Source organism: Acomys russatus, chromosome 19 (assembly GCF_903995435.1).
Source record: "Acomys russatus chromosome 19, mAcoRus1.1, whole genome shotgun sequence".
Classification (NCBI taxonomy): domain Eukaryota; kingdom Metazoa; phylum Chordata; class Mammalia; order Rodentia; family Muridae; genus Acomys; species Acomys russatus.
This window is the reverse complement of record NC_067155.1, coordinates 13,515,602-13,538,184: the sequence shown is the minus strand read 5'-3', so window position 1 is coordinate 13,538,184 and position 22,583 is coordinate 13,515,602. Positions and strand designations below refer to the sequence as shown.

Here is a 22,583-nt window from a genome sequence, read left to right as displayed (position 1 = left end):
GGTAGTCAAACCCAAGACTTCTGGAAGAGCAGTCAACGTGCTTAACACTGAGGCATCTCTCTGTGCACCCCCAAACAAACAAACAAGCAAGTAAAAATGGGGCAGGATGACCCAGCACCCACATGGCAGGGGTAGCTCATAACTGTCTGTGACTCTAGTGACATTTAATCCACTTTTTTGGCCTTTGAGGGCATCTGCACATGCAGACACAGACACACACATACACATAAGTAAAAACAAATCTTTAAAAACAAGCAAGTTGGGTGATGACAGCGCACACTTTCAATCCCAGAACCTGAGAGGCACAGGCAGGTGGATCTTTGTGTTGGAGGCCAGCCTGGTCTACAGAGCAAGTTCCAAGACAGCCAGGGCTGCATAGGAAAACACTGACTTAAAAAAATAAAATTAAGGCCAGGCGTGGTGGCGCACACCTTTAATTCCAGCACTCAGGAGGCAGAGGCAGGTGGATTGCTGGTCTACAAAGCAAGTCCAGGACAGCCAAGGCTACACAGAGAAACCATCTCAAAAAGCTAAAATAATAATAATAGTAACAACAACAACAATAATAATAATAATAATAGCACGGAAGAAGGAACAGCTGCCTGGTGTAACGAATGAAAGTGTGGCTTAGCGGCTGTGTTGTAGGGACTTTTATTTAGAGCACTGGGCGCTTTCCTACCCATGTCCTGCAAGGGCAGGAAACAAAATGGCAGGAAAAATACAATCTATAGCTACATATAAGGGGAAAGGCTGTGGGAAAGAGCTTGGGGACCTCAGTCCTCTAGGTCCTCATCTTCCTCCTCTTCCTCATCCTCCTCCTCTTCCTCGGCGGCTGCCAGGGCCTGCTCCTGGGCAGCCTTCAGGGCCTGCTCCTCCTCCACCGTGGGGTCACTTATCTCCAGGATCTCAGGGCCGCTGGGGTACTCCTGCTGAATCGGAGCTGGCAGCGATGGGTTGAAGTTCTCGGGGCTGTACTTGTGACCCCAGCCAATGTAAATGTTCTCAAACTTCCTGGAGAAACAGAGAAACAGGCTCTTTGTGGTGTGAGTCTAAGTGTAACCCAGCATCATCACTGCAGGGGTGCCAGTGGGCAGGTGAAAGCACACACTAGTTTTTCTCTGTCTGTTCATCCCACACAGGTTTATTGAGCACTTGCTCTGTGTTCACGAGGTCTAAAGTGGCCATGCCAACTGGGGAGCTGAGTGTGTGGGTGTGGGTGTGTGCGCGCGCGCTCATGAGTGCAGTGCCTTCAGAGGCCAGAAGAGGACATCAGATCCCCTGGTGTTAGAGTTACAGGTGGCTGTGAAATGGCCAAATATGGGTGCTGAGAACTGAGCTCAGGTCTTCTGCAAGAGCAATGCATGCTCTTAACTACCAACCTACTTTTTTTTTTAAAGATTTATTTATTTTTATTACATTCTTTTTTTTTTAATATTTTATTTAATTTTAATCTATGTGCATTAGTGTGAAAGTGTCAGATCTTGGAGTTACAGACAGTTGTGAGCTGCCATGTGGGTGCTGGGAATTGAACCCGGGTCCTTTGGAAGAGCAGGCAGTGCTCTTAACCACTGAGCCATCTCTCCAGCCCCCAAAGATTTATTTATTAAGTATACAGTTTTGTTTGTTTGTTGTTGGGTTTTGTTTTGTTTTGTTTTGCTTGCATGTACACCTGCACACCAGAAGCAGGCCCTGGATCATATCATAGATGGTTGTGAGCCACCATGCGGTTGCTGGGAATTGAACTCAGGACCTTTGGAAGAGCAGATAGTGCTCTTAACCTCTGAGCCATCTCTCCAGCCCCCAACCTACTTTTTGAGACAGGTTCTCACTATATAGCCCTGGCTGGTGTGGAGCATGCCTGCCTCTGCCTACTTCGTGAGGGGATTAAAGGCGTGCGCCTCCAAGCTCAACTCTTCAGTTCTATTTTGAGACGCGGTCTCTACACCAGGTCTGGAGCTCATCGATTCTGCTAGGCTGGCTCACCAGAAGCTGCAGAATCCATCGGCCTCTGCCTGTTGCCTTCTCCACACTGGGGTTAAATATACATGGAGCCACCCCTGGCTTTTTCATAGGTTCTGGAGATCAAACTCAGGCCCTCCTGGCTTAGCCAGCCAATACTTTACCCATTGAGCCATTTCCTCACCCCAGATGTTTGGTGTTTTTAATTATTAATATTACCAGTATGCCCAGCTAGCAATCAATCATGACACTGACACTTGTTATATTTTAAAATAGCCTTAGTTAACCCAGGGGCAGGGCAGATATCAATCTTTTAAACTACTTCCCACATGGGATCCCTGCCCCAATCCCATGCCATCTGCTTCTAATAACTTCTATCAAGCTACCTCCCATCCATAATCCCAAATACTTGCTAATGTTCTTCACCTGGGCCAAATCTCCATCCACGCCACCGGCCATGTGCTTCTCCTCCACCTGACCCATGCTGGCCTTCCTCTCCTCTCTCCTCGGGTCTCTCTCTCTTCTTCCCAGGATTCCTCTCTCTCTAAGCCTGGGCACCTTAGCCACACCTATCTCTTCTTTGCCCTGCACAGGTGATGGTCTTTTATTGGTCAAAAGTTGGGTCACAGAGACAGCAGGCAGTAATTAACATCAAAATACATCAGACCAACTCCCAACAGATGTTTTCTTCAATCACTAATCTTTTTGTTTGTTTTGGTTTTTGTTTTGTTTTTGGTTTTTGGTTTGGTTTGGTTTTTCAAGACAGGGTTTCTCTATGTAGCCCTGACTGTCCTGGACTCACCTGTAAACCAGGCTGGTCTTGAACTCACAGAGATCCGCCTGCCTCTGCTGGGATTAAAGGAGTGCGCCACCATGGCCAGCTTAAAGATTTATTTATTTATTACTATGTACACAGTGCTCTGGCCACGTGTACACCGTCATGCCAGAAGAGGGCATCAGATCACATTATAGATGGCTGTGAGCCACCATGTGGTTGCTGGGAATTGAACTCAGGACCCCAGTGTCCTTAACCGCTGAGCCACCTCTCCAGCCCCACTAATCATTTCTGAGTCTATTGGTTCCTGGGGTCATGTTGTCAACGTGCCCTTTACTGACTTCTCATTTCATTTCGGGGAGTCCCGGAGCGTATCTGGTCCGATTGCCATCCCTTACATCTACTGAGCTTTGTTTGGTGACTCAGCTCACACCGTGTCTTGGAGTGTTTCCGTGGATGTGTGTTCTGCTGGGTTTGGGGTGGAGTGGCTCTGATTTAATTTTAGTCAATTTCCATTTTAAAAATAAAACCGATGCTTAATTTGGTTATTGGAAAACCTTCAAGGAGTCCTAGAACAACTGGGCACATGAATCTGCCCTTACTTCTTTTTTCTCTTTATGGGAGTATGTCACCATGTATCCCAGGCTGGCCATAAACTAGAGATCATCTGCCTCAGGCTCTTTGGTGCTTGGATAATAGATGTTTATCTGTAGGCTAAGGTTAATTTTGTTTCCCAGTGGTAATTGAGATTGAAACCAGGGTCTCCTACCAGTTATGCAAGCACTGAATTGCTGAGCCACGCCCCCAGCCCCTCACTGGGGGATTCTAGGCAGGGGCTCTACCACTGAGCCACGCCCCCAGCCCCTCACTGGGGGATTCTAGGCAGGAGCTCTACCACTGAGCCACGCCCCCAGCCCCTCACTGGGGGATTCTAGGCAGGGGCTCTACCACTGAGCCACGCCCCCAGCCCCTCACTGGAGGATTCTAGGCAGGGGCTCTACCACTGAGCCACGCCCCCAAGCCCCTCACTGGGGGATTCTAGACAGGGGCTCTACCACTGAGCCACGCCCCCAGCCCCTCACTGAGGGATTCTAGGCAGGGGCTCTACCACTGAGCCACGCCCCCAGCCCCTCACTGAGGGATTCTAGGCAGGGGCTCTACCACTGAGCCACGCTCCCAGCCCCTCACTGGGGGATTCTAGGCAGGGGCTCTACCACTGAGCCACGCCCCCAGCCCCTCACTGGGGGATTCTAGGCAGGGGCTCTCCCACTGAGCCACGCCCCCAAGCCCCTCACTGGGGGATTCTAGGCAGGGGCTCTACCACTGAGCCACGCCCCCAGCCCCTCACTGGGGGATTCTAGGCAGGGGCTCTACCACTGAGCCACGCCCCCAGCCCCTCACTGCGGGATTCTAGGTAAACAATTTACCACCGAGCTGTAACCTCAGCTCTTTTTTTTTTTTTTAATCTTGAAATACATTTTAGGTTGTTCAACCCAGCCTTAAGCTCACTCTGCAGCTAAAGTGGATCTTGGAACACACAATCTTTTTCCTGCTCTGGCTTCCTGATTATCTGAGCTTATTGCAATCGTGAGCCTGCACCACAAGCCCAGTAAGTTTTTCTTTTTCTTTCTTTCTTTTTTTTTTCCCCAGTAAGTTTTTCTGATGAAAACTTCAAACCCATTTTAGTGGAAAACATGTTCCAGATTTCAGAGACTTGTTATGAAATAAAGAATAGAAAATGACCTGGGTTGGTGGTGGCACACAACTTCAATCCCAGAACTCACGAGGCAGAGTTGGGTGAATTTCTGAGTATAAGACTAATCTGGGGGCTGGAAAGATGGCTCAGAGGTTAAGAGCAACATCTGCTCTTCCAAAGGTCCTGACTTCAATTCTCAGCAACCACATGGTGGCTCACAACCATCTATAGTGTGAACTGATGCCCTCTTCTGGCGGGCAGGTGTACATGCAGGTGAAACACTATATACATAATAAAATCTTTTGGGGGGGTTGGTTTTTCAAGACAGGGTCTCTCTGTGTATCCCTGGCTGTTCTGAACTCGCTTTGTAGACCAGGCTGGCCTCGAACTCACAGCGATCCACCTGCCTCTGCCTCCGGAGTGCTGTGATTAAAGGCGTGCACCACCATTGCCTAGCTAAAATTTCTTTTCTTTCTTTTCTTTTTTTAAAATATGCCATTCTTTTTTTTCTATTAAGATTTATTTATTTATTTACTTATTAAATATACTTATTCAGCACACCAGAAAAGGGCACCAGATCTCATTATAGATGGTTGTGAGCCACCATGTCGTTGCTGAGAATTGAACTCAGGACCTCCGTAAGAGCAGCCAGTGCTTTTAACCTCTGAGCCTTCTCTCCAGCAATAAATAAAATATTTATTAAAAAAAAAAAAAGACTAGTCTGGTCTACAGAGTAAGTTTCAAGTCATCCAGGGTTACACAGAAAGACCTTGTCTAAAAATGGGAGTGAGGGACAGCTGGAGAGATGGTTCAGCAGTTAAAAGCACTGACTGTTCTCCCTGAGAAACCAGGTTCAATCCACATGGCAGTTCACAAGTGTCTACAGTCCGAGTGGCTCTGGCATTCTCACACAGACATACATTCAGGCACATGAAATAAAAATACATAAGTCTCTTTTTTTAAGTAAAATAAAAGAGTGGGGGCGTGGCTCAGTAGAGCCCCTGCCTACAGTGCCTCAGTGAGGGGCTGGGGGTGTGGCTCAGTAGAGCCCCTGCCTAGAATCCCCCAGTGAGGGGCTGGGGGCGTGGCTTAGCAATACGGCACCTGCCTAGAACAGGCTAAAACCCTGGGTTCAATCCCAGCACCACAGTGTGTTACAACTGACGACTCCACCTGCTCTGCCTGCTCTCACAGAAGCATCCATGGCTGTATTTTCAACGAGCACCTGGGGTTCTGCACGCAGCTGCCAAATAGTGAGGTCCATTCAAGAGTTGCTCTCTTGCCGGGCATTGGTGGCGCACGCCTTTAATCCCAGCATTTAGGAGGCAGAGGCAGGTGGATCACTGTGAGTTCCAGGACAGCCAAGGATACACAGAGAAACCCTGTCTCGGGGGAAAAAAAAGTGTTGCTTTTCTTCTTTTTCTTCTTCTTTTTCTTCTTCTTTTTCTTCTTCTTCTTCTTCTTCTTCTTCTTCTTCTTCTTCTTCTTCTTCCTCTTCCTCTTCCTCTTCCTCTTCCTCTTCCTCCTCCTCCTCTTCTTCTTTTTGGTTTTCCTAGACAGGGTTTCTCTGTGTAGCCCTGGCTGTCATAAAACTGGTTCTGTAGACCAGGCTGGCCTCAAACTCAGAGATCCCCCTGCCTCTGCCTCTGAAGCACCAGTGTTAAAGGTGTGCGCCACCACGCCCGGCTCGGTGTGATGATCTGCGCCTGTGTTGGGAGGACCCCGCCGTGTGAGGTTGCAGTCCTCCCAGTCTGGATAGTCTTTCTGAGCTCAGAGCCAGATGGAGGCCTCCCTCTCCCCAGCAAGGCTTCCTGCTCTCTGCCTGGCCTCATCTGGACAGTGTCTTTAGGTGTAGACACCCCTGACCACACTTAATATTTGGCCCTTGACACAGCTCCCTGCTAGCTCTCCCCTCCCTGTGCCTATAGGATAATTAGGCACTGTGTTTCCATTCATATGATTGGAGCGTGCTGCCAAGTGTAAAACAAACATCCTTGAAATGCCTAGTCCCTACCAACTGTGTACACCTAATGGGGAGCCCCACCCACTCCCCCACTCCCGAAAGACTATATAGCCTTTGTTCTCCCCGAATAAAGTTGAAACATCTTGCTGAAGTGGTTCCCAGAGGTCATTTTTCTGCCATGTTTCCAACCTTTCAAGCCCTGCACCTTGCCCTCGTGGGCTGGTGGGCAACAGCCGCCCTCCCCCCAGGGAAGAGGAGACCTGCATACCTGTCATCCCAGTACTCCAGAAGCTGAGGCATGGGGATGGGGAGTTCAAGGCCAGCCAGGGCAGCATAGTGAGATAGTGAGACCCTGTGTCAACAACCAAAGGTTCTTTTTTTTGTTGTTTTTTTTAAGATTCTGCCATAAAAATATTTATTGTGGTTTTGCATTAAAACAACTTGGAGCACTGACACTCAGAGGAACAAAGTGTTCCTTTTAGAATGTGTTTTTTTTCCTTCTGAGTCATAATTCTTTTTTATTTTAATTTTATTAATTTATTCAGAGTACAACTCAATTGTTATCCCATCTCTTGTATCCTCCCTTTCCTCCTTCCCTCCCTCTCTCCCTCCCTCTATCACTCTATTCCCCAACCACCCCTAGGTTTAAGACCGAGGGGAACCAAGGGGTTAAAGAAACAACGCGGACACAGCCGGATCTGACCCTGGGGCCCATGTAAGAAGTCAGATTTGGTGGTGCACGTCTGTAACTCAGAGGCAGAGATGGGAAATTTTTTTTTTTTTTTTTGAAGTTTTTCGAGACAGGGTTTCTCTGTGTAGCCTCGGCTGTCCTGGACTTTGTAGACCAGGCTGGCCTCGAACTCACAGCGATCCGCCTGCCTCTGCCTCCCGAGAGTGCTGGGATTAAAGGCGTGCGCCACCACGCCCAGCTGAGACTGAAGAATCTTGTGTGGAAGGCCAGGGAACTTCCCTGGAGGGAACAGCACCGCATAGAAGCAGAGACCTTGACACACTGGGTGGAAGGTTAGCACCCACTCTTGTGATTTCTGACCTCCACATGCATGACGCAGTACATGTGCGTGTGTGGGCACGTGCACACGCCTTTAATTCCAGCACTTGAGGGCAGAGCCAGGCAGATCTCTGAGTTCAAAGCCAGCCTGCTCTACAGAGCAAGTTCCAGGACAGCCAAGCCTATGCAGAGAAATAATGTGTCTAGAATAAGAGCTATAAAAGTCCTAGTCTCAGCCGGGGGGTGGGGTGGCGCACGCCTTTAATCCCAGCACTCCAGAGGCAGAGGCAGGCAGATTTCTGAGTTCGAGGCCAGCCTGGTCTATAAAGTTAGTTCAAGATAGCCAAGGCTACACAGAGAAACCCTGTCTCAAAAAAACAAAAAACAAACAAACAAAAAAAAAAAAAACAAAAAAGGCCTAGTCTCAGATTCTGGACATAAATAAATAAATAAAAATAATCGACAAGACTATAGTTAAAAGTTTCTAAGAATTCCAAGCCCAGAACTCAACAACACAGTGCCCTCTGGTGGACAGATCTGGTATTGCAGCCAAGCTGATTTAGGGATTTAGAGATGATTTAAAAGTAAAAAGAGGCCGGTTGCCCTGGCTCATGCTTTTAATCTCAGCACTTGCGAGGCCAGAGGCAGGTGGATCTCTGTGAGTTCGAAGCCAGCCTGGTCTACAATGCAAGTCCAGGACAGCCAAGGCTACATAGAGAAACCCTGTCTTGAAAAAGAAAACAAAACTAAAAAGTAAAAAGAGAGGAAGTGGGGGTGGCAGTAGCTTGTCAATATATAATTATTTATAAAACATATAATATTTGGAGACAGGGCTCTTTGTGTAGGCTTGGCTGGCCTGGAACAAACTATGTAGGCCAGACTGGCCTTGAACTCACATAGCTCTGCCTGCCTGTGCCTCCCAGCCGTTGAGATTTGCCACCATGCCTGCGAGGGCTTGTCAATCTTTTAAGAGCTACTAGCATGGATCCTGGCAGGTAAGATGTCTGTGCCACAGACAGAACCTTGGGTCAAAGTGAAGCCGTACTTGCCAACAGCGTAGGCGTAGGCCCCTGGCCAGAGGTTGGAGCGCACGACAGCCACCGAGTACTGAGGGCTGAGGCTGCAGGAGAGACGCGTGGTCCAAGGCAACAGGTGCATAATTTCTGTTGTGAGATAGAAAGGGGCAGTGGGGTCAAGGGTCAAGGGATCCCACACCCTGCCGTACCACATGGGCAGCAGAGAGAAGAGATGGAGGGGGGACCAGGCAAGAGCCACAAATCACACTGAATACCCTGGCTCTGGCCTCTCCTGATGTGGCCCCAAGGAAGCCACTTTACCCTGTCTCTGCTTCAGTGACCCCACCAGGACGCGCAAGTCACCTCCCTTGCTGGGTGGCAGTGAGGTCTGGTGGTCATGCCACCAGCAGGAAGCTACAAGCGTTTGTCTTACAAGGTGTGTGGCTCATGCACAGGGCCTGAGCCGCCCTCCCAGGCCCTCCCCTTTCCTCTTCCCTCCAAGAGCCTCAGCCTCAGGGAATTTCTGCCATGAATACAAATACCAGCTCCCAGCTGCCTCCCTTGGGGGAGGCCCCCCCTAACTCTCCCCTCCCCAAGCCTGGGTAGGGCTCAAAGGCTGTATCCCAGCTAGGTGCAGGGGCCAGGCCAGTAATCCCAGCACTCGGGAGCCCAAAGAAGATTGCTTAGAGTTCAAGGGCAGCCTGGACTACAGAGAGAGACCTGCCAGAAACAGCAACCCCTATGACAATGCTCCCCACCCTCAAAAGAGAGAAAGCCAGGGAAGAGACTCTGTCTCAAGGCCCTGATTGTTGTCACATGTCAGATGAGGCTTAGTGACAAGATGAATGTACCTCTCCCCACCCCACCCCACCCCATGAGTGAGGCTTAAAGGCAAAAATAAACAAAACAAAACCCCCACAAAAATCCAAGGTCTCAGGATAGAGAAATGGCTTAGTGGTTAAGAACCCTGGCTGAAGGGCTGGAGAGGTGGCTCAGTGGTTTGGGGACACTGACTGCTCTTCCAGAGGATGTAGGTTCAAATCCCAGCACCCATATGGCAGCTCACAACTGTCTGTAACTCAAAGATCTGACACCCTCACACAAACATACAGGCAAAACACCAATGCACATAAAATAAAGATAAATAAAGTTTAAAAAAAGAAGAAGAAGAACACTGGGAGGCAGAGGGAGGCAGATCTCTGTGAGTTTGAGGCCAGCCTGGTCTACAAAGGGAGTCCAGACCAGGCAAGGATATACAGAGAAACAAACAAACAAGCAAACAAACAAAAAGAACACTGGCTCTTCTTCCAGAGGTCCTGAGTTCAATTCCCAGCGACCACACATTGGCTCACAGCCATCTATAATGGAATCTGATGCTATCTTCTGGCCTGCAGGTATACATGCAAACAGAGCTCTCAAATACATAAAAAATATCTTCAAAACAAAACAGGGTCTTGCTGGGCCCAGTGGTGCACACCATCAATCCCAGGACTTGGGAAGGCAGAGGCAGGTGGATCTCTGTGAGTTCAAGGCCAGCATGGTCTACAAAGTGAGTCTAGGACAGCCAAGGCTACACAGAAAAACCCTGTCTCAGAAAACAAACACAAAAACAATAACCAACAAAACTAAACTAAACAGGGTCCCATGCAGCCCAGGCTGGGGCCTCAAGCTCCTTGCTTTGACAATGACCCTCCTGACTCTACCTCCCTCATGCTGCGATGGCAGTCTGTGCTCCCAGGCCTGGCCCGATGCCCACCACACATGTGAGATACCCACGGAGGCTCAGAAGATGGGTGACATCCGTGTTTCCCGGGCCTGCTGCTCTCCCCACCCCACCGATCCCTCGCAGGCTGGGCACTGCACCTGCAGCCAAGGAGGGACTTACCTGCATCTTCAGAGAGAGGAGTCAGAAGTGGAGGACCCACCTCCTGCTCCACCTCCTCCATCCCCTCATCCGCCTTCTCCTCCTCCTCCCCTAGCTCCTCCTCCTCCTCTGTCTTCTGCATTGGGTTCACCCATGTGCAGCGGCCCTGGAGGTGCAGCAGGAAAGTCAGGTGACACCCTGGGACACTAGAACACTGGTCCTGTCCCTGTAGCTAGTGGCTAAAAGGGTCGCCTGCCCGCCCACGATTGGGCAGGCTGCCCCAGGTAAGCAGCCAGACACGTTGTTGAGAAAAAGAGACCTCAGTATTTCTACTCAGGACCTACTGTCGTTCAGCAGTGGGAGGGTCGGTCACCTGGTCCTTCCTCATTGGAATGGTGTCTGTCCGGCTCTGTCAGGCTAATGAGCGCTCCTGCTGGTGTCTCTGTCTGTCTCTGTCTGTCTGTCTGTCTGTCTGTCTGTCTCTCTCTCTCTCTCTCTCTCTCTCTGTGTGTCTGTCTGTCTATATGAGAGGGAGAGACAGACAGACAGACAGACAGACAGAGTCTGACATCAGGGAAGCATTCTACTGAACACTCCCAGCTTTCTTTGTTTTGATTTTTGTTGTTTTCTTTTTTCGAGACAGGGTTTCTCTGTGTAACCTTGGCTGTCCTAGACTCCCTTTGTAGACCAGACCAGCCTCGAACTCACAGAGATCCCCCTGCCTCTGCCCCCCCTAGCGCTGGGATTAAAGGCATGCGCCACTATTTCCAGCTACAAAAAGTTTCTTGCTCCCACCAATCTTCATGGGGTGACCACAGACCCAACAGGCAGCAGGACTCCTCTTCAGAAACCATCCAGCAGCGGCCCCAGCCCCTGAGCACTGTTCCAGCTGCAGGCACATGTTTGAATGTTCAAATCAGTGCTGCCCCGTCTGTCCTGGGACCTAGTGAATGGTGTGTGTGCCTGGCCCCTCTTTACAGTCAGAAAGAGTGGAGACCCTCAAGTCCATCTGACCCCAAAGGGTTTGTTGGGAGAATACCAGCCAATTCCTATTCAAGGAAATAAAGAGGGCATGAGAGATGAGGGAGTAAGTGGATGGACGGGTGGATGGGTGGATGGGTGGGTGGATGGGTGGATGGATGGGTGGGTGGGTGGGTGGATGGGTGGATGGATGGGTGGGTGGGTGGGTGGATGGATGGATGGATGGATGGACGGACGGACGGACAGCAGCCAGTTTCTCACAGCTGCTGGGCTGGATCAGGGCGGGTCCTGGGCAGGGGACTGGGCAGGAAGCTCCCTCCTCACCTGGGGCAGGATGTGCTGCATGTGATGTACCCAGTTGGCCACGGAGTCCACGAGTTCCATGACGGGGATACCCTCAAAGTCGGGGTTCTCCTCGAATGAGTCGCGCCCTGCGCCGCCCTCCTCCTCCTCATCGCCCTCCTCCTCGCCGAACTGGTAGAAGCCCAGCGGACTGATGTGTGTGGCGGCCGAGATGCGCGCGATTTGTGCGCGCAGGTAGTTGGCCTCGGTGCCCGGGAAGGGCGGGTAGCTGACGATGGGCGTGTCCAGGTGGCCGGTGAAGAACTTCTTGATCTTGCGCGCGCACACGATCTGCGCCGGCGTCACGTGCGGCAGGCGCGTCCACGGGCGGCCCGGCTCGTTGCACACGAAGTACAGGTACTTGTTGGTGCCTGTGCGGCTCTCCTCCTTGGGGATGATGGGCGGCGGCTTCCACTGCGGCTTGGGCACGGCGTCCACCAGCTTCTCCTCATCCTCCTCGCCTTCCTCCTCACCGTGCGCCTCCAGGACATCGGCCCCGTCTATCAGATCCTCCACCTCCTCCTCTTCGCCCTCCTCCTCGCCCTCGCGGAACTCCACCTCGGCCACCAGGTAGTTGCGGCTCAGCCCCAGGATCTTGCCCCAGAAGCGGCACGTGTGGATGGGTTGCTGCTCCACCAGCTGCCCTCAGGGCCAGGAAGATTCGGAAGCTTTCATCCGAGCTCAGCCCCACGCCCGCCTGCTCGAAGTAGAAGGCCGCCTCCATGATGTTGGGCACGGGGCTGTCAGTCTGCACAGGGAGGGGAGAAATGGGTAGAAGAAAGGCTGAAGGCTTTCCTAACCTGATTCTCTGGCCACCGCCTGGGTCCCAGGGACAAAACTCAGGCCAACAGCAAGACCTGAGCCAGACCTTTAACCTGACTCCTCCGGAATCCACAGACTTGGGCGACTTAAGTCACCAGTTTGGGAGATGTCTTTGGGGAGGATGTCTTTTTTTTTTTTTGGAGACAGGGTTTCTCTGTGTAGCCTTTGCTATCCTAGACTCGCTTTTGTGGATTAAGCTGGCCTCGAACTCACAGCGATCCGCCTGCCTCTGCCTTCCGAGTGCTAGGGGAGGGGAGGGTGTCTCTTGATAGAAAAAAAAAAAAAAGTAACCACACCAGGAGAAAAGCGTTTTCTCTTTATCCTGACCGAAATGAAGAATGTGAAACTCTTTGGGTACCAACAGGCAATACGTGGGGGTGGCCATACTCTGCTCCCTAACAGTAACGGGGTGAAAGATTTAATTAGCCCACAGGGACCTGGCTGGGTCGCTCTAGTACCCTGACCTTCTTGTTCTACTGATCAAAAAAAGCCACTTTGTTGCCGGGCGAGGTGGCACACGTCTTTAAACCCAGGACTTGGAAGGCAGATATCTGGATCTCTGAATTCGAGGCCAGCCTGGTCTACATGGCCAGTTCCAGCCAGCCAGAGATGTATAACCTCCCTTTCCACTGTGTCCAGGAAAGCGGGGTGGGGTGGAGAATGGAGGGGAGGGAGGACCAGAAAAAGTAATCTGGGAGTCGGGTGGGAGTGGGGTGAGGGTGGGGGCGGGGCGGGGCCCGGAAGGCCGGAAGAAGTGGACTGTGCATCTGTGGCATGCGGCCTCTGCAGGTTACCCGCAACTGGCTCTTGCTTTGTTCTAGCTTGTCATTTGCTCAGCTTAGTCAAAACCACTGAGAAACAAGCTGCTCTGGACCTCCCGCGTTGCTGGCCATCTTGGGAGTGAAGCCTGCAGCCTCATCACAGGCCACCTTCCGTGTGTGTGTGTGTGTGTGTGTGTGTGTGTGTGTGTGTGTGTGTGTGTATTCCACTTTCCAAACCTCTTTTTTGTTGCTGTTGTTTTGTTTTTTGTTTGTTTGTTTGTCTTTTGAGTCAGGGTTTCTCTATGTTACCTTGGCTGTCCTAGACTCACTTTGTAGACCAGGCTGGCCTCGAACTCACAGCGATCCACCTGCCTCTGCCTCCCGAGTGCTGGGATTAAAGGCATGCACCGCTGCACCCAGCTCCAAACCTCTTTCTATTTGCTTATTCCTATGCAATTAGAATTGGCATTGGGGATAGATGCTTCAGGCTCAATATTAGACTTTCAGTATCAGTTTCATGCACTTATCTGCCACCAACCCCCCCCCCCAAAAATCCATGACAGAATTAGATCTAGAAAAATAATCATGGGTTCTCTCATGACTTGTGCCCACTACTTGCATTTAGTCGCCCTCATCCCTCTGGCCAGCCTTCCTTGTTTGCTTTTCCTCCTGTTATACTATATACCCACACATGCGTCTTACATACATAGCGGCCACATTCCACACGGGAGGCCAAACAATGTGGTACTGGCACTGGGGCCTCAGAATATTATATACCCCAAGCCCATCCATTTTTCCTGAGAACTCCTTAAATTCGTTTTCTTCAGAGCTGAGTATTATTTCATTACACATACATACCACACACAAACACACACACACACACACACACACACACCAAATTTTCACCAAAACTAGGTTGCTTCCAAGTCTTTGCTATAGTCAATAAAAGCAGCAATAAACAGGGCACAGTGCAAATATCTCTTTGGTGAAGTGTGGAAAGCTCTAGGTATGAGCATACCCCTTTAATCCCAGCACTCGGGAGGCAGAGGCAGGCGGACCTCTGTGAGTTCGAGGCCAGCCTGGTCTATAAAGCGATTCCAGGACAGCCAAGGCTACACAGAGAAACCCTGTCTCGAAAAAAAAAATTTTTTTTTAAGGCAGTTGTGTGTGTGTGTTGGGGTATCTCCAAAACAGCGGTATTAATTTTTACTTCCACCTACAGTGAATTGGGTTTCCTTTCCACATCCACACCAACACTTGTCAGATTTGATGAGTGCCATTCGGATGGTGGGGGAGGGCGGGTTGTGTGCGAGGCAGTGCCTCAGGAGTACCCACCAGCATTTCCCGATGGCTTGGGACACTGCGTACTTTATAGGAAGCAGTTGGTCACTTGTCTTCCCTTTTTGAACACTGCCTATTCGGCTCCTTGGCCCATTTGGAGAGTGGCCCAGCCTTCCTGCGGCCCTCTGTCTGTTTTGGCCACTAGCCCCGTGTCGGAAGTGCAGCTGATAAAGATTTTTTCCCATGCTGTGGGCTGTGGGCTCCGCTGATTATATCCTTTGCTGTGCACGGCGATTTATTTTCATGCAGCTGACTTATTTTCAGCTGTTGATAATTAAGGTTAGTTCCTGGGCACTTGGTGTTCTATTTAAAAAGCTCATGCCCTCCGAAATATTCTCTCTCTCTCTTATTTATTTATTTATGGTGGTTTGAGACAGGGTTTCTCTGTGTAGCCCTGGCTGTCCTCACACTCTGAGATCTACCTGCCTCTGCTTCAAGTGCTGGGATTAAAAGTGTTCGCCACCATGGCCCAGATGTTTTTCCTTTTAGGTATTGATTTTGTATCCTGAAACTTGACTGTGTTTATTAGGTCCAAGAATTTTCTAGTCAACTCAATGGGTGCTTTTAAATAAAGAATCCTTGGGCCTGGAGAGATGGCTCAGAGGTTAAGATCACTGTCTGCTCTTCCAAAGGTCCGGAGTTCAATTCTCAGCAACCACATGGTGGCTCACAACCACCTATAATGAGACCTGGTGCCCTCTTCTGGTCTGCAGGTGTACATGGAGGCAGAACACTGTATACATAATAAGTAACTAAATCTTAAAAAAAAAAAAAAGAATCCTGCCAGCTGGGCAGTGGTGGTGTATGCCTTTAATCCCAGCACTCGGGAGGCAGAAGCAGGCAGATCCCTGAGTTTGAGGCCAGCCTGGTCTACAAAGCAAGCGTAGAACAGGCAGGGCTATACAGGGAAACCCTGTCTCAAAAAAAGAAAAAGAAGCCGGGCATGGTGGCGCACGCCTTTAATCCCAGCACTGGGAGGCAGAGGCAGGCGGATTGCTGTGAGTTCGAGGCCAGCCTGGTCTACAAAGCGAGTCCAGGATGGCCAAGGCTACACAGAGAAACCCTGTCTCGAAAAACAAAAAAAAAAAAAACAAAACAAAACAAAACAAAAAAACAAAAAAAGAAAGAAAAAGAAAAAGCAAAGAAAGAAAAAGAAGAAGCAAATAAGCAAATATCATACCATCTGCAAGAGATAGTTAGACTTCATCCCTTTTCTTTCTTTCTTTTTTTTTTTTCTAGTTTCTATTGTTGACTTTTAGTTTTGTTGCATTGTGGTCTTCAAGTAATTTCTCTGTCTTTGTCTCTGTCTCTGTCTCTTTCTCTCTGTCTCTCTCATTTGAGACTTGATTTGTATTCTCTGATGCACTGATTTTGAAGGTTCCACATAATGTAAAAAAGAAAAAAAATCTGCCAGGCGGGTGGTAGCTCACGCCTTTAATCCCAGCACTTGTGAGGCAGAGGCAGGTGGATCTCTGTGAGTTCAAGGCCAGCCTGGTCTACAAAGTAAGTCCAGGATGGCCAAGGCTACACAGAGAAACCCTGTCTTGGAAAAAAAAAATCTGTTGGGTGGAATATTCTGCTTATGTCTGTTAAAGTTGACCTCATCCGTAGTATATTTTAGCTCTGACATGTCTTTACTTTTTAGTTTGGAAGACATAGCTAAATCTGGGAGCAGAGCATTTGTTGGGGGGCTGGAGCGATGGTGCAGCAGTGAGGGACACTTGCTGTTTTTTGCAGACACTGGAGTTTGGTTCCCCAGCATTCACATCGGGCTAGTCACAGCTGCCTGTGACTCTATGTCCATGGGTCAGATACCCACCCCTGGCCTCGAAGGTTGCCTGCACACACACACACACACACACACACACACACACACACACACACACGGGCATACTCCACACAGGCACATATGCATAAATGAAAAATGCTTCAAAAATGCAAACCACTGTTTTGTTTTGTTTTGTTTTTTTGAGACAGGGTTTCTCTGTGTAGCCCTGGCTGTCCCGGTACTCACTCTGTAGACCAGGCTGGCCTCAGACTCACGTCTTGCTGGCCCGGAATTCTCTATGATGACCAGGCTAGACTTGAACTCAGAGACCCACCTCTTTCTGCCTCCTGACTGATGGCACTGAAGAAGCATGTGCCACCACCTTTGACCCTAATCAGCTTGGTATGGTAGGATGGAAAAGCAGGGCCACCTGGTCCCCAGAGATCATCTTCTGGTGTGGCTGTGTTGCAGCACAGATTGGTCTGAGACTTAGAGACCACACGGATGTATCTTATTCTACAGTGAGCCTTGACTTGCTGGGGGAAAAAAACCAGACTCTCTCTTCTTCTTTCTCTCGTCCTGTTTTTGCTATCAGGAAGATCCTGTCTGCCGTATTTGGCCATGCTGCTTGTTGTGAGACAAGGCCTCTTGTACCCCATGTTACTCTTGAACTCCGCCATGTAGCCAAGGGTGGCCTTGAACTTCCAAACCTCCCGGCTCCCTGCCCTAAGTGCTTGGATCACAGACATGTACAACCACAGCCAGTCAGTGTGGTGCTAGAAGTTGACACCAGCCTTTTATGCATCCCAGCTAAGCACTCTTACCACTGACCTATGTTCCCAGATACTCTTTCAGTGCTGGGAATCAAACCCATAGCCTTTTGCATACTGGGCAACTTTCTACTACTGAGCCACGCCCCGCGCCCCTCACTGGAGGGTTCTAGGCAACTGCTTTACCACTGAGCTATACCCTCAGTTTGGATTTTTTTTTTTTCATCACAAGGTTTCTCTGTGTAGCCTTTGCTGTCCTAGACTCACTTTGTAGACCAGGCTGGTCTCCAACTCACAGAGATCTGCCTGCTTCTGCCTCCTGAGTGCTGGGATTAAAGGCGTGCGCCACCACACCAGGCCACTCGGTTTGGATTTTGGAAGACACGGGGTTGGGGGTGTTAGGACGAAATCTCCTGGCTGGGTGGTGGTGGCTCAAGGCCAGCCTGCTCTACAGAGTGAATTCCAGGACACCTAGGGCTACACAGAGAAGCCCTGTCTCGAAAAACCAATATAATTTTTTTCTTTTTATGTGTATGACTGTTTTGTCTACGTGGATAGCAGTGCCCTCTGTGTGTACCTGATGTTCTCAGAAGTCAAAAGAGGCTATCAGATTCCTTGGAACTTTTCCATCCAATTTTTCTATTAAAAACGGGGGCCATAGCTGGGCAGTGGTGGCACATGCCTTTAATCCCAGCATTCGGGAGGTAGAGGCAGGTGGATCGCTGTGAGTTTGAGGCCAGCCTGGTCTACAAAGCGAGTCCAGGACAGGCAAGGCTACACAGAGAAACCCTGTCTCGGAAAAAAACAAAAATGCTGTTGTGCGTGTGCATGCGCGCATTGCGAATCAAACACTGGTCCTCTGGAAGGGCAGCTGGTGCTCTTGACTGCTGAGCCATCTCTCCAGTACCAGGTTAGACCTTTGTGTGTGCAGACCAGAGGACACCTTGGGGAAGTTTGCTCTCTCCTTCCACCATGTGGGTGGGGCCTGGGGACTTTGGCTGTCACACTTGGTGGCAAACACCTTTACAAACTGAGTCATCTCACCAACCATTTTGCCCAATTAAAAACAAATTGTCATTACTGAGATAATATTTGACTCTGAACCCTGGAAGGCTGGAAACCCATCTGTGTGGCCCATGTGGGCCTCAACCCACAACACTCTTGCCTCAGCTCTCCTGGGCTTTTCCACCTATTAAACAAACAAACAAACAAACAAAACAAAACCCCTACAAAAGTCCAAAACAAAGTCTCATGTGTCCCAGGCTGGTTACCTGGACCTCACCACTCAGCTGAGGACGACCTTGAATTCCTGTTCTTTCTCTTTCGCCTCCCGAGAGCTGGGATTACAGATATGCACCGCCAAGCCCAGTTTAGGATGGAGCCCAGGGCTTTGTGCTCTAACCACTGAGCCACGTTCCCAGTCCCTCAACCAAGATTGTATTACATCACTCCGTTCAGGAGCAAAGGACTTCACTACTCTGAGGAGATGGTAGAATATTCTTGGGTGGTGGGGGTGGTGGTGGAAGAGTTCTTAGCAGGTCTTCACTTATAAATGGGGAAACCGAGGCAGGAGGCAAAGAGGGAATGGACTGTGGTTTGAGAGACTCTGTTTGTGGAGGAAGGGATGACAGACCAGGCTTCTTCACATGATGGCCGGGGGCAGCTTCTAGAAGGCAGAAGTACTTTCCCCTTACTCCTAAACCTTGTAGGCTGCTCCAGATACACCTCTGGCTGGTGCCCAAGGCCCTCTGTCCCCCTCCACAGGCACAGGAGATAACCATACTGCCAGTCACCTCTGTTTACATCTTAGCACAGGCTGTGACATAAGGCTGGCGCCCCCCGCACCGCCCCCCCCCCCCGCCATCCATCTCGTCTCCCACCCGTCCACTGCGGCTCACTCACCACCTCCTCTTCCATTTCCTGCTCGCCCTCTCCTCCACCCTTGAGGAACAGAGCCTTCTGCTTCTCGGCCATCTCGTAGGTCGGCTGCATCTCGGGGTCGTCCCGCAGCGTGTCCAGTTTGGGGTGGAACCACTCCCACTGCGTGGTGCGGTTCAGAGATTCCAGGATGGACAAGGGGTCCTCAGGCCGCTGGTTCAAGATCTTGGTCAGCAGATTCACCAGGTGCTCATACCTGCCTTCCGGAGCAGCGGGGTTGCGGGGGGGGGGGGGGGGTGAGGGCGTGGGGTGGGGGGAGACACCAGTCAGTGCACCAAGCCTGCTGTTCTGTCCCCGTCCCAATGTCTATTGCTTGGTTTTTTTTTTTTTGTTTGTTTGTTTGTTTTGTTTGGTTTGGTTTGGTTTGGTTTTTCGAGACAGGGTCTCTCTGTGTTAGCCTTGGCTGTCCTGGACTCGCTTTGTAGACCAGACTGGCCTCGAACTCACATCGATCCGCCTGCCTCTGCCTCCCAAGTGCTGGGATTAAAGGTGCGTCTATTGCTGAAAACACACAAGGGAACAGAAAATGGCCCTGCCCTAGTGTGAGTGACAGTCTGATGCTAGAAACAAATGGCCAAAGACAGCCAGGATAGGGGACTAAGTCCTCCTTCCTCCATGCTCTACAACAGGGTCTCACCATATAGCCCAGGCTAGCCTTAAACAAAGAGAGCTGGGGGAGGGGGAGAGGGGGCTAGAGAGATGGTTCCATGGTTAAGAGCACTGTCTGTTCTTCCAGAGGTCCTGAGTTCAATTTCCAGCAACCACATGGTATCTCACAGCCATCTGTAAAGTGATCTGATGCCCTCTCCTGGTGTGCAGCGTACACACAGATAGAGCACTCATATACATAAAAAAATAAATATTCAAACAAACAAAATCCCAAGAAATCTGATAAGTGGCTGTAGCCAATGCAATAACACATGAAAAGGAAACAGGGGGAAACGTACTAAAATAGAATAAGCAGGGCTGGAGAGATGGCTCAGAGGTTAAGGGCACTGACTGCTCTTCCAGAGGTCCTGAGTTCAATTCCCAGCAACCACATGGTGGCTCACAACCATCTATAATGATCTGGTGCCCTCTTCTGGCCTGCACATGTATGTGCAGGCAGAGCACTGTATACACAATAATAAATAAACAAAAAAAAAATTTTTTTTAAGAATAAGCAAAATTGTTGAGGCTCACAGACAATGCCTGGGGTTGCAGGAGGATCTGAGGATGGAGGTGTGCCTGGCATACTGGGAAAAGATGGAGGTTTAGTGTAGCTGGAACAAAGAATGGGAGGATTGAAAATGGAGAAGAAGCCAGAGTAATGCCCGTCCCATGGCGGCTTCCACCCTCTCGGTCCAGGCACCACACTGAGCATTTGAGAGCACTGTTAAATTCTTCCAACAGTTGGGCTGGAGAGATGGCTCAGAGGTTAAGAGCACTGGCTGCTCTTCCAGAGGTCCAGAGTTCAGTTCCCAGCAACCACGTGGTGACTCACAACCATCTATAATGAGATCTGGTGCCCTCTTCTGGCCTGCAGGTGTACATGCAGGCAGAGCACTGTATACATAATAAATAAATCTTAGAGAAAGAGAGAGAGAAACAGACAGACAGACAGAGACAGTCAGACAGACAGACAGGGTGAGTACATACTGTTCTGCTCTTGCAGGGAACCAGAGTTCAGTTGCCAGCACCTATATATCAGGCAGCTTACAACTTCCCCTAACTCTAGTTCCAAGGGAAGGAAGAAATGCCCTCTTCTGGCCTCCACAGGCAGTGCACACACACACACACACACTCATAAACACATAAAAATGGAAAAAGAAGTAACTGGCCAGAGCCTTTCAGGAAGGAGCCCTGAAGTTCTCAAGATGGGAAATGTGAGGCAGGCATCGTGGCACATGCCTTTAATCCCAGCACTCGGGAGGCAGAGGCAGGTGGATCACCATGAGTTTGAGGCCAGCCTGGTCTACAGAGTGAGTCCAGGACAGCCAAGGCTACACAGAGAGACCCCATCTCGAAAAACCAAAACAAACAAACAAAAGACTGGAAATGTGTTGGTGAAACACGTACAGGTTAATTTTGACTAGCCTGAGGTACAGCCAATTAAGTAATGAGTGGAAATTGTGTCTGGAGAGTGGGCACGGCCACACATCCTGACTGCTCTCTTTCAGACACTAGGGAGCCGGTGTAGCAGGTTCTTAGCACCGGAAGGGACAGAGTCAGCTCTGTGCTTTGGCCAGCCTTGTGTCATGGTCTTCCTTTTCTTCTGCCTGCTGTGGTCCCAGGCACAGCAGCTCCCTTCCAAGGCCTTGCTGTGCCCTATCTCTGGACCACTCTCCCTCTGGCTTTGTGTGCAAGGTGTTAGCTCCGGGTCCCTTCATTTGCCTTGCTACCTATGCCCTTCTCCTTGAGCGTGCCATACTGGACCTCTGTAACGCACCTACCAGACAGAAGAGGGAGGCAGACAGTGACTGCAGCTCAGTGACTCTGACAGGCTCCCTCCTTAGACAGGGAGGTCAGTAGACTAGAACAGGGCCCTGGGAGCCTGGGGCCTTGTTCTAGAATACTGGTTCTACCACCTCTCGGCTGTGCGATTTTTAGATAGGTTCAGTGTCCTCCAGTAGAAACAGACTTAGTGGCTGTGACTAGATGTTGCTGTTTCTTCACCTCTCTGCTAGGTTAGATGTCCACAGAGACATCCCCCCCCGACCCCCGCACACTCGGAGTACCCTTGGCTCGGGCCCTTCCCAGCCTGCTGCCCGCTTTCTCCACCCTCCCCTTCCTCTCACAGGCTGAGGTTGCAGCTCACGCTGGTCTGCAGCAGGTAGGCCTTGGCGTTCTGCACCGCTAGGTCGCGGGGCTCGGGATCAGGCACCTCTCCAATGAAGGGCATGAAGCCCAGATCAGAGGGCCCTAAGTTGAGGGTAGGGTCGTCCCTCAGGTAGGGTCCATGCTGGCTGAACGGCTGGCTGTCTCTGGAGTACATGTTGAACTGGCCCAGGAGGCCGGAGCCTTCGTCCTGGTAGGGCGCCTCCAGTTCTTCTAAGATGGCCTGGCCCTGCTGCAGCTGCTGCATCACTCTGCTCTCGTCCAGGTACTGTGAGGATAACTCCAAGGGAAAGCCTGGTGGGAGGCTCAAGCTTCCGGGCCGGCGATACTCCACGCCTTCCTCGCCCTGATGATCTGGGGTCAGGCTGGACCTCTGTGGCATGTGGACCTGGCCAGTGCCCTGGTCCTGACTGCCCTGACTGCTCCGACTAAGCCGCTGTAAAGGTCTGCGCAGCAGCACATCGTCCAGAGATTGGCGCACCCCATCCTCTGGGATGACCACCAGAGGCTGTGAGAACTCTCGACTTCGTCCCCTTTCTGAGGTTTGGGAAGCCCTCCGGCTTTGGGAGGAGGGGTCGGGATCGGGGTTGGGCGCTGGATCCCCCATGCCTCGACAAAGTGTGCACAGCTAACCAGAGCTGGCTGTGCAGGAACCCTGCCTGCCGTTACAAGATCAGCGCGGGGCGCCTGCAGGGTGGTGGGACACCGTGTGCGCGCAGGCGCAGTCTAGCACGGGCTCTGACTTCAGGGTTTCTAGCCTG

At 50.6% G+C, this 22,583-nt stretch overlaps 1 protein-coding gene across 1 annotated transcript; it reads right to left on the bottom strand.

Moving 5' to 3' along the window:
- Nucleotides 1–720: 720 nt before the first annotated feature.
- Nucleotides 721–22,538, bottom strand: Rsph6a (radial spoke head 6 homolog A). The gene is given in 7 exon segments (XM_051162493.1): nt 721–1,011; nt 8,448–8,565; nt 10,304–10,448; nt 11,588–12,247; nt 12,249–12,353; nt 18,970–19,201; nt 21,783–22,538. Coding segments are annotated over 7 exon segments (2,145 nt in total). The 5' UTR covers nt 22,430–22,538; the 3' UTR covers nt 721–773.
- Nucleotides 22,539–22,583: the final 45 nt, after the last annotated feature.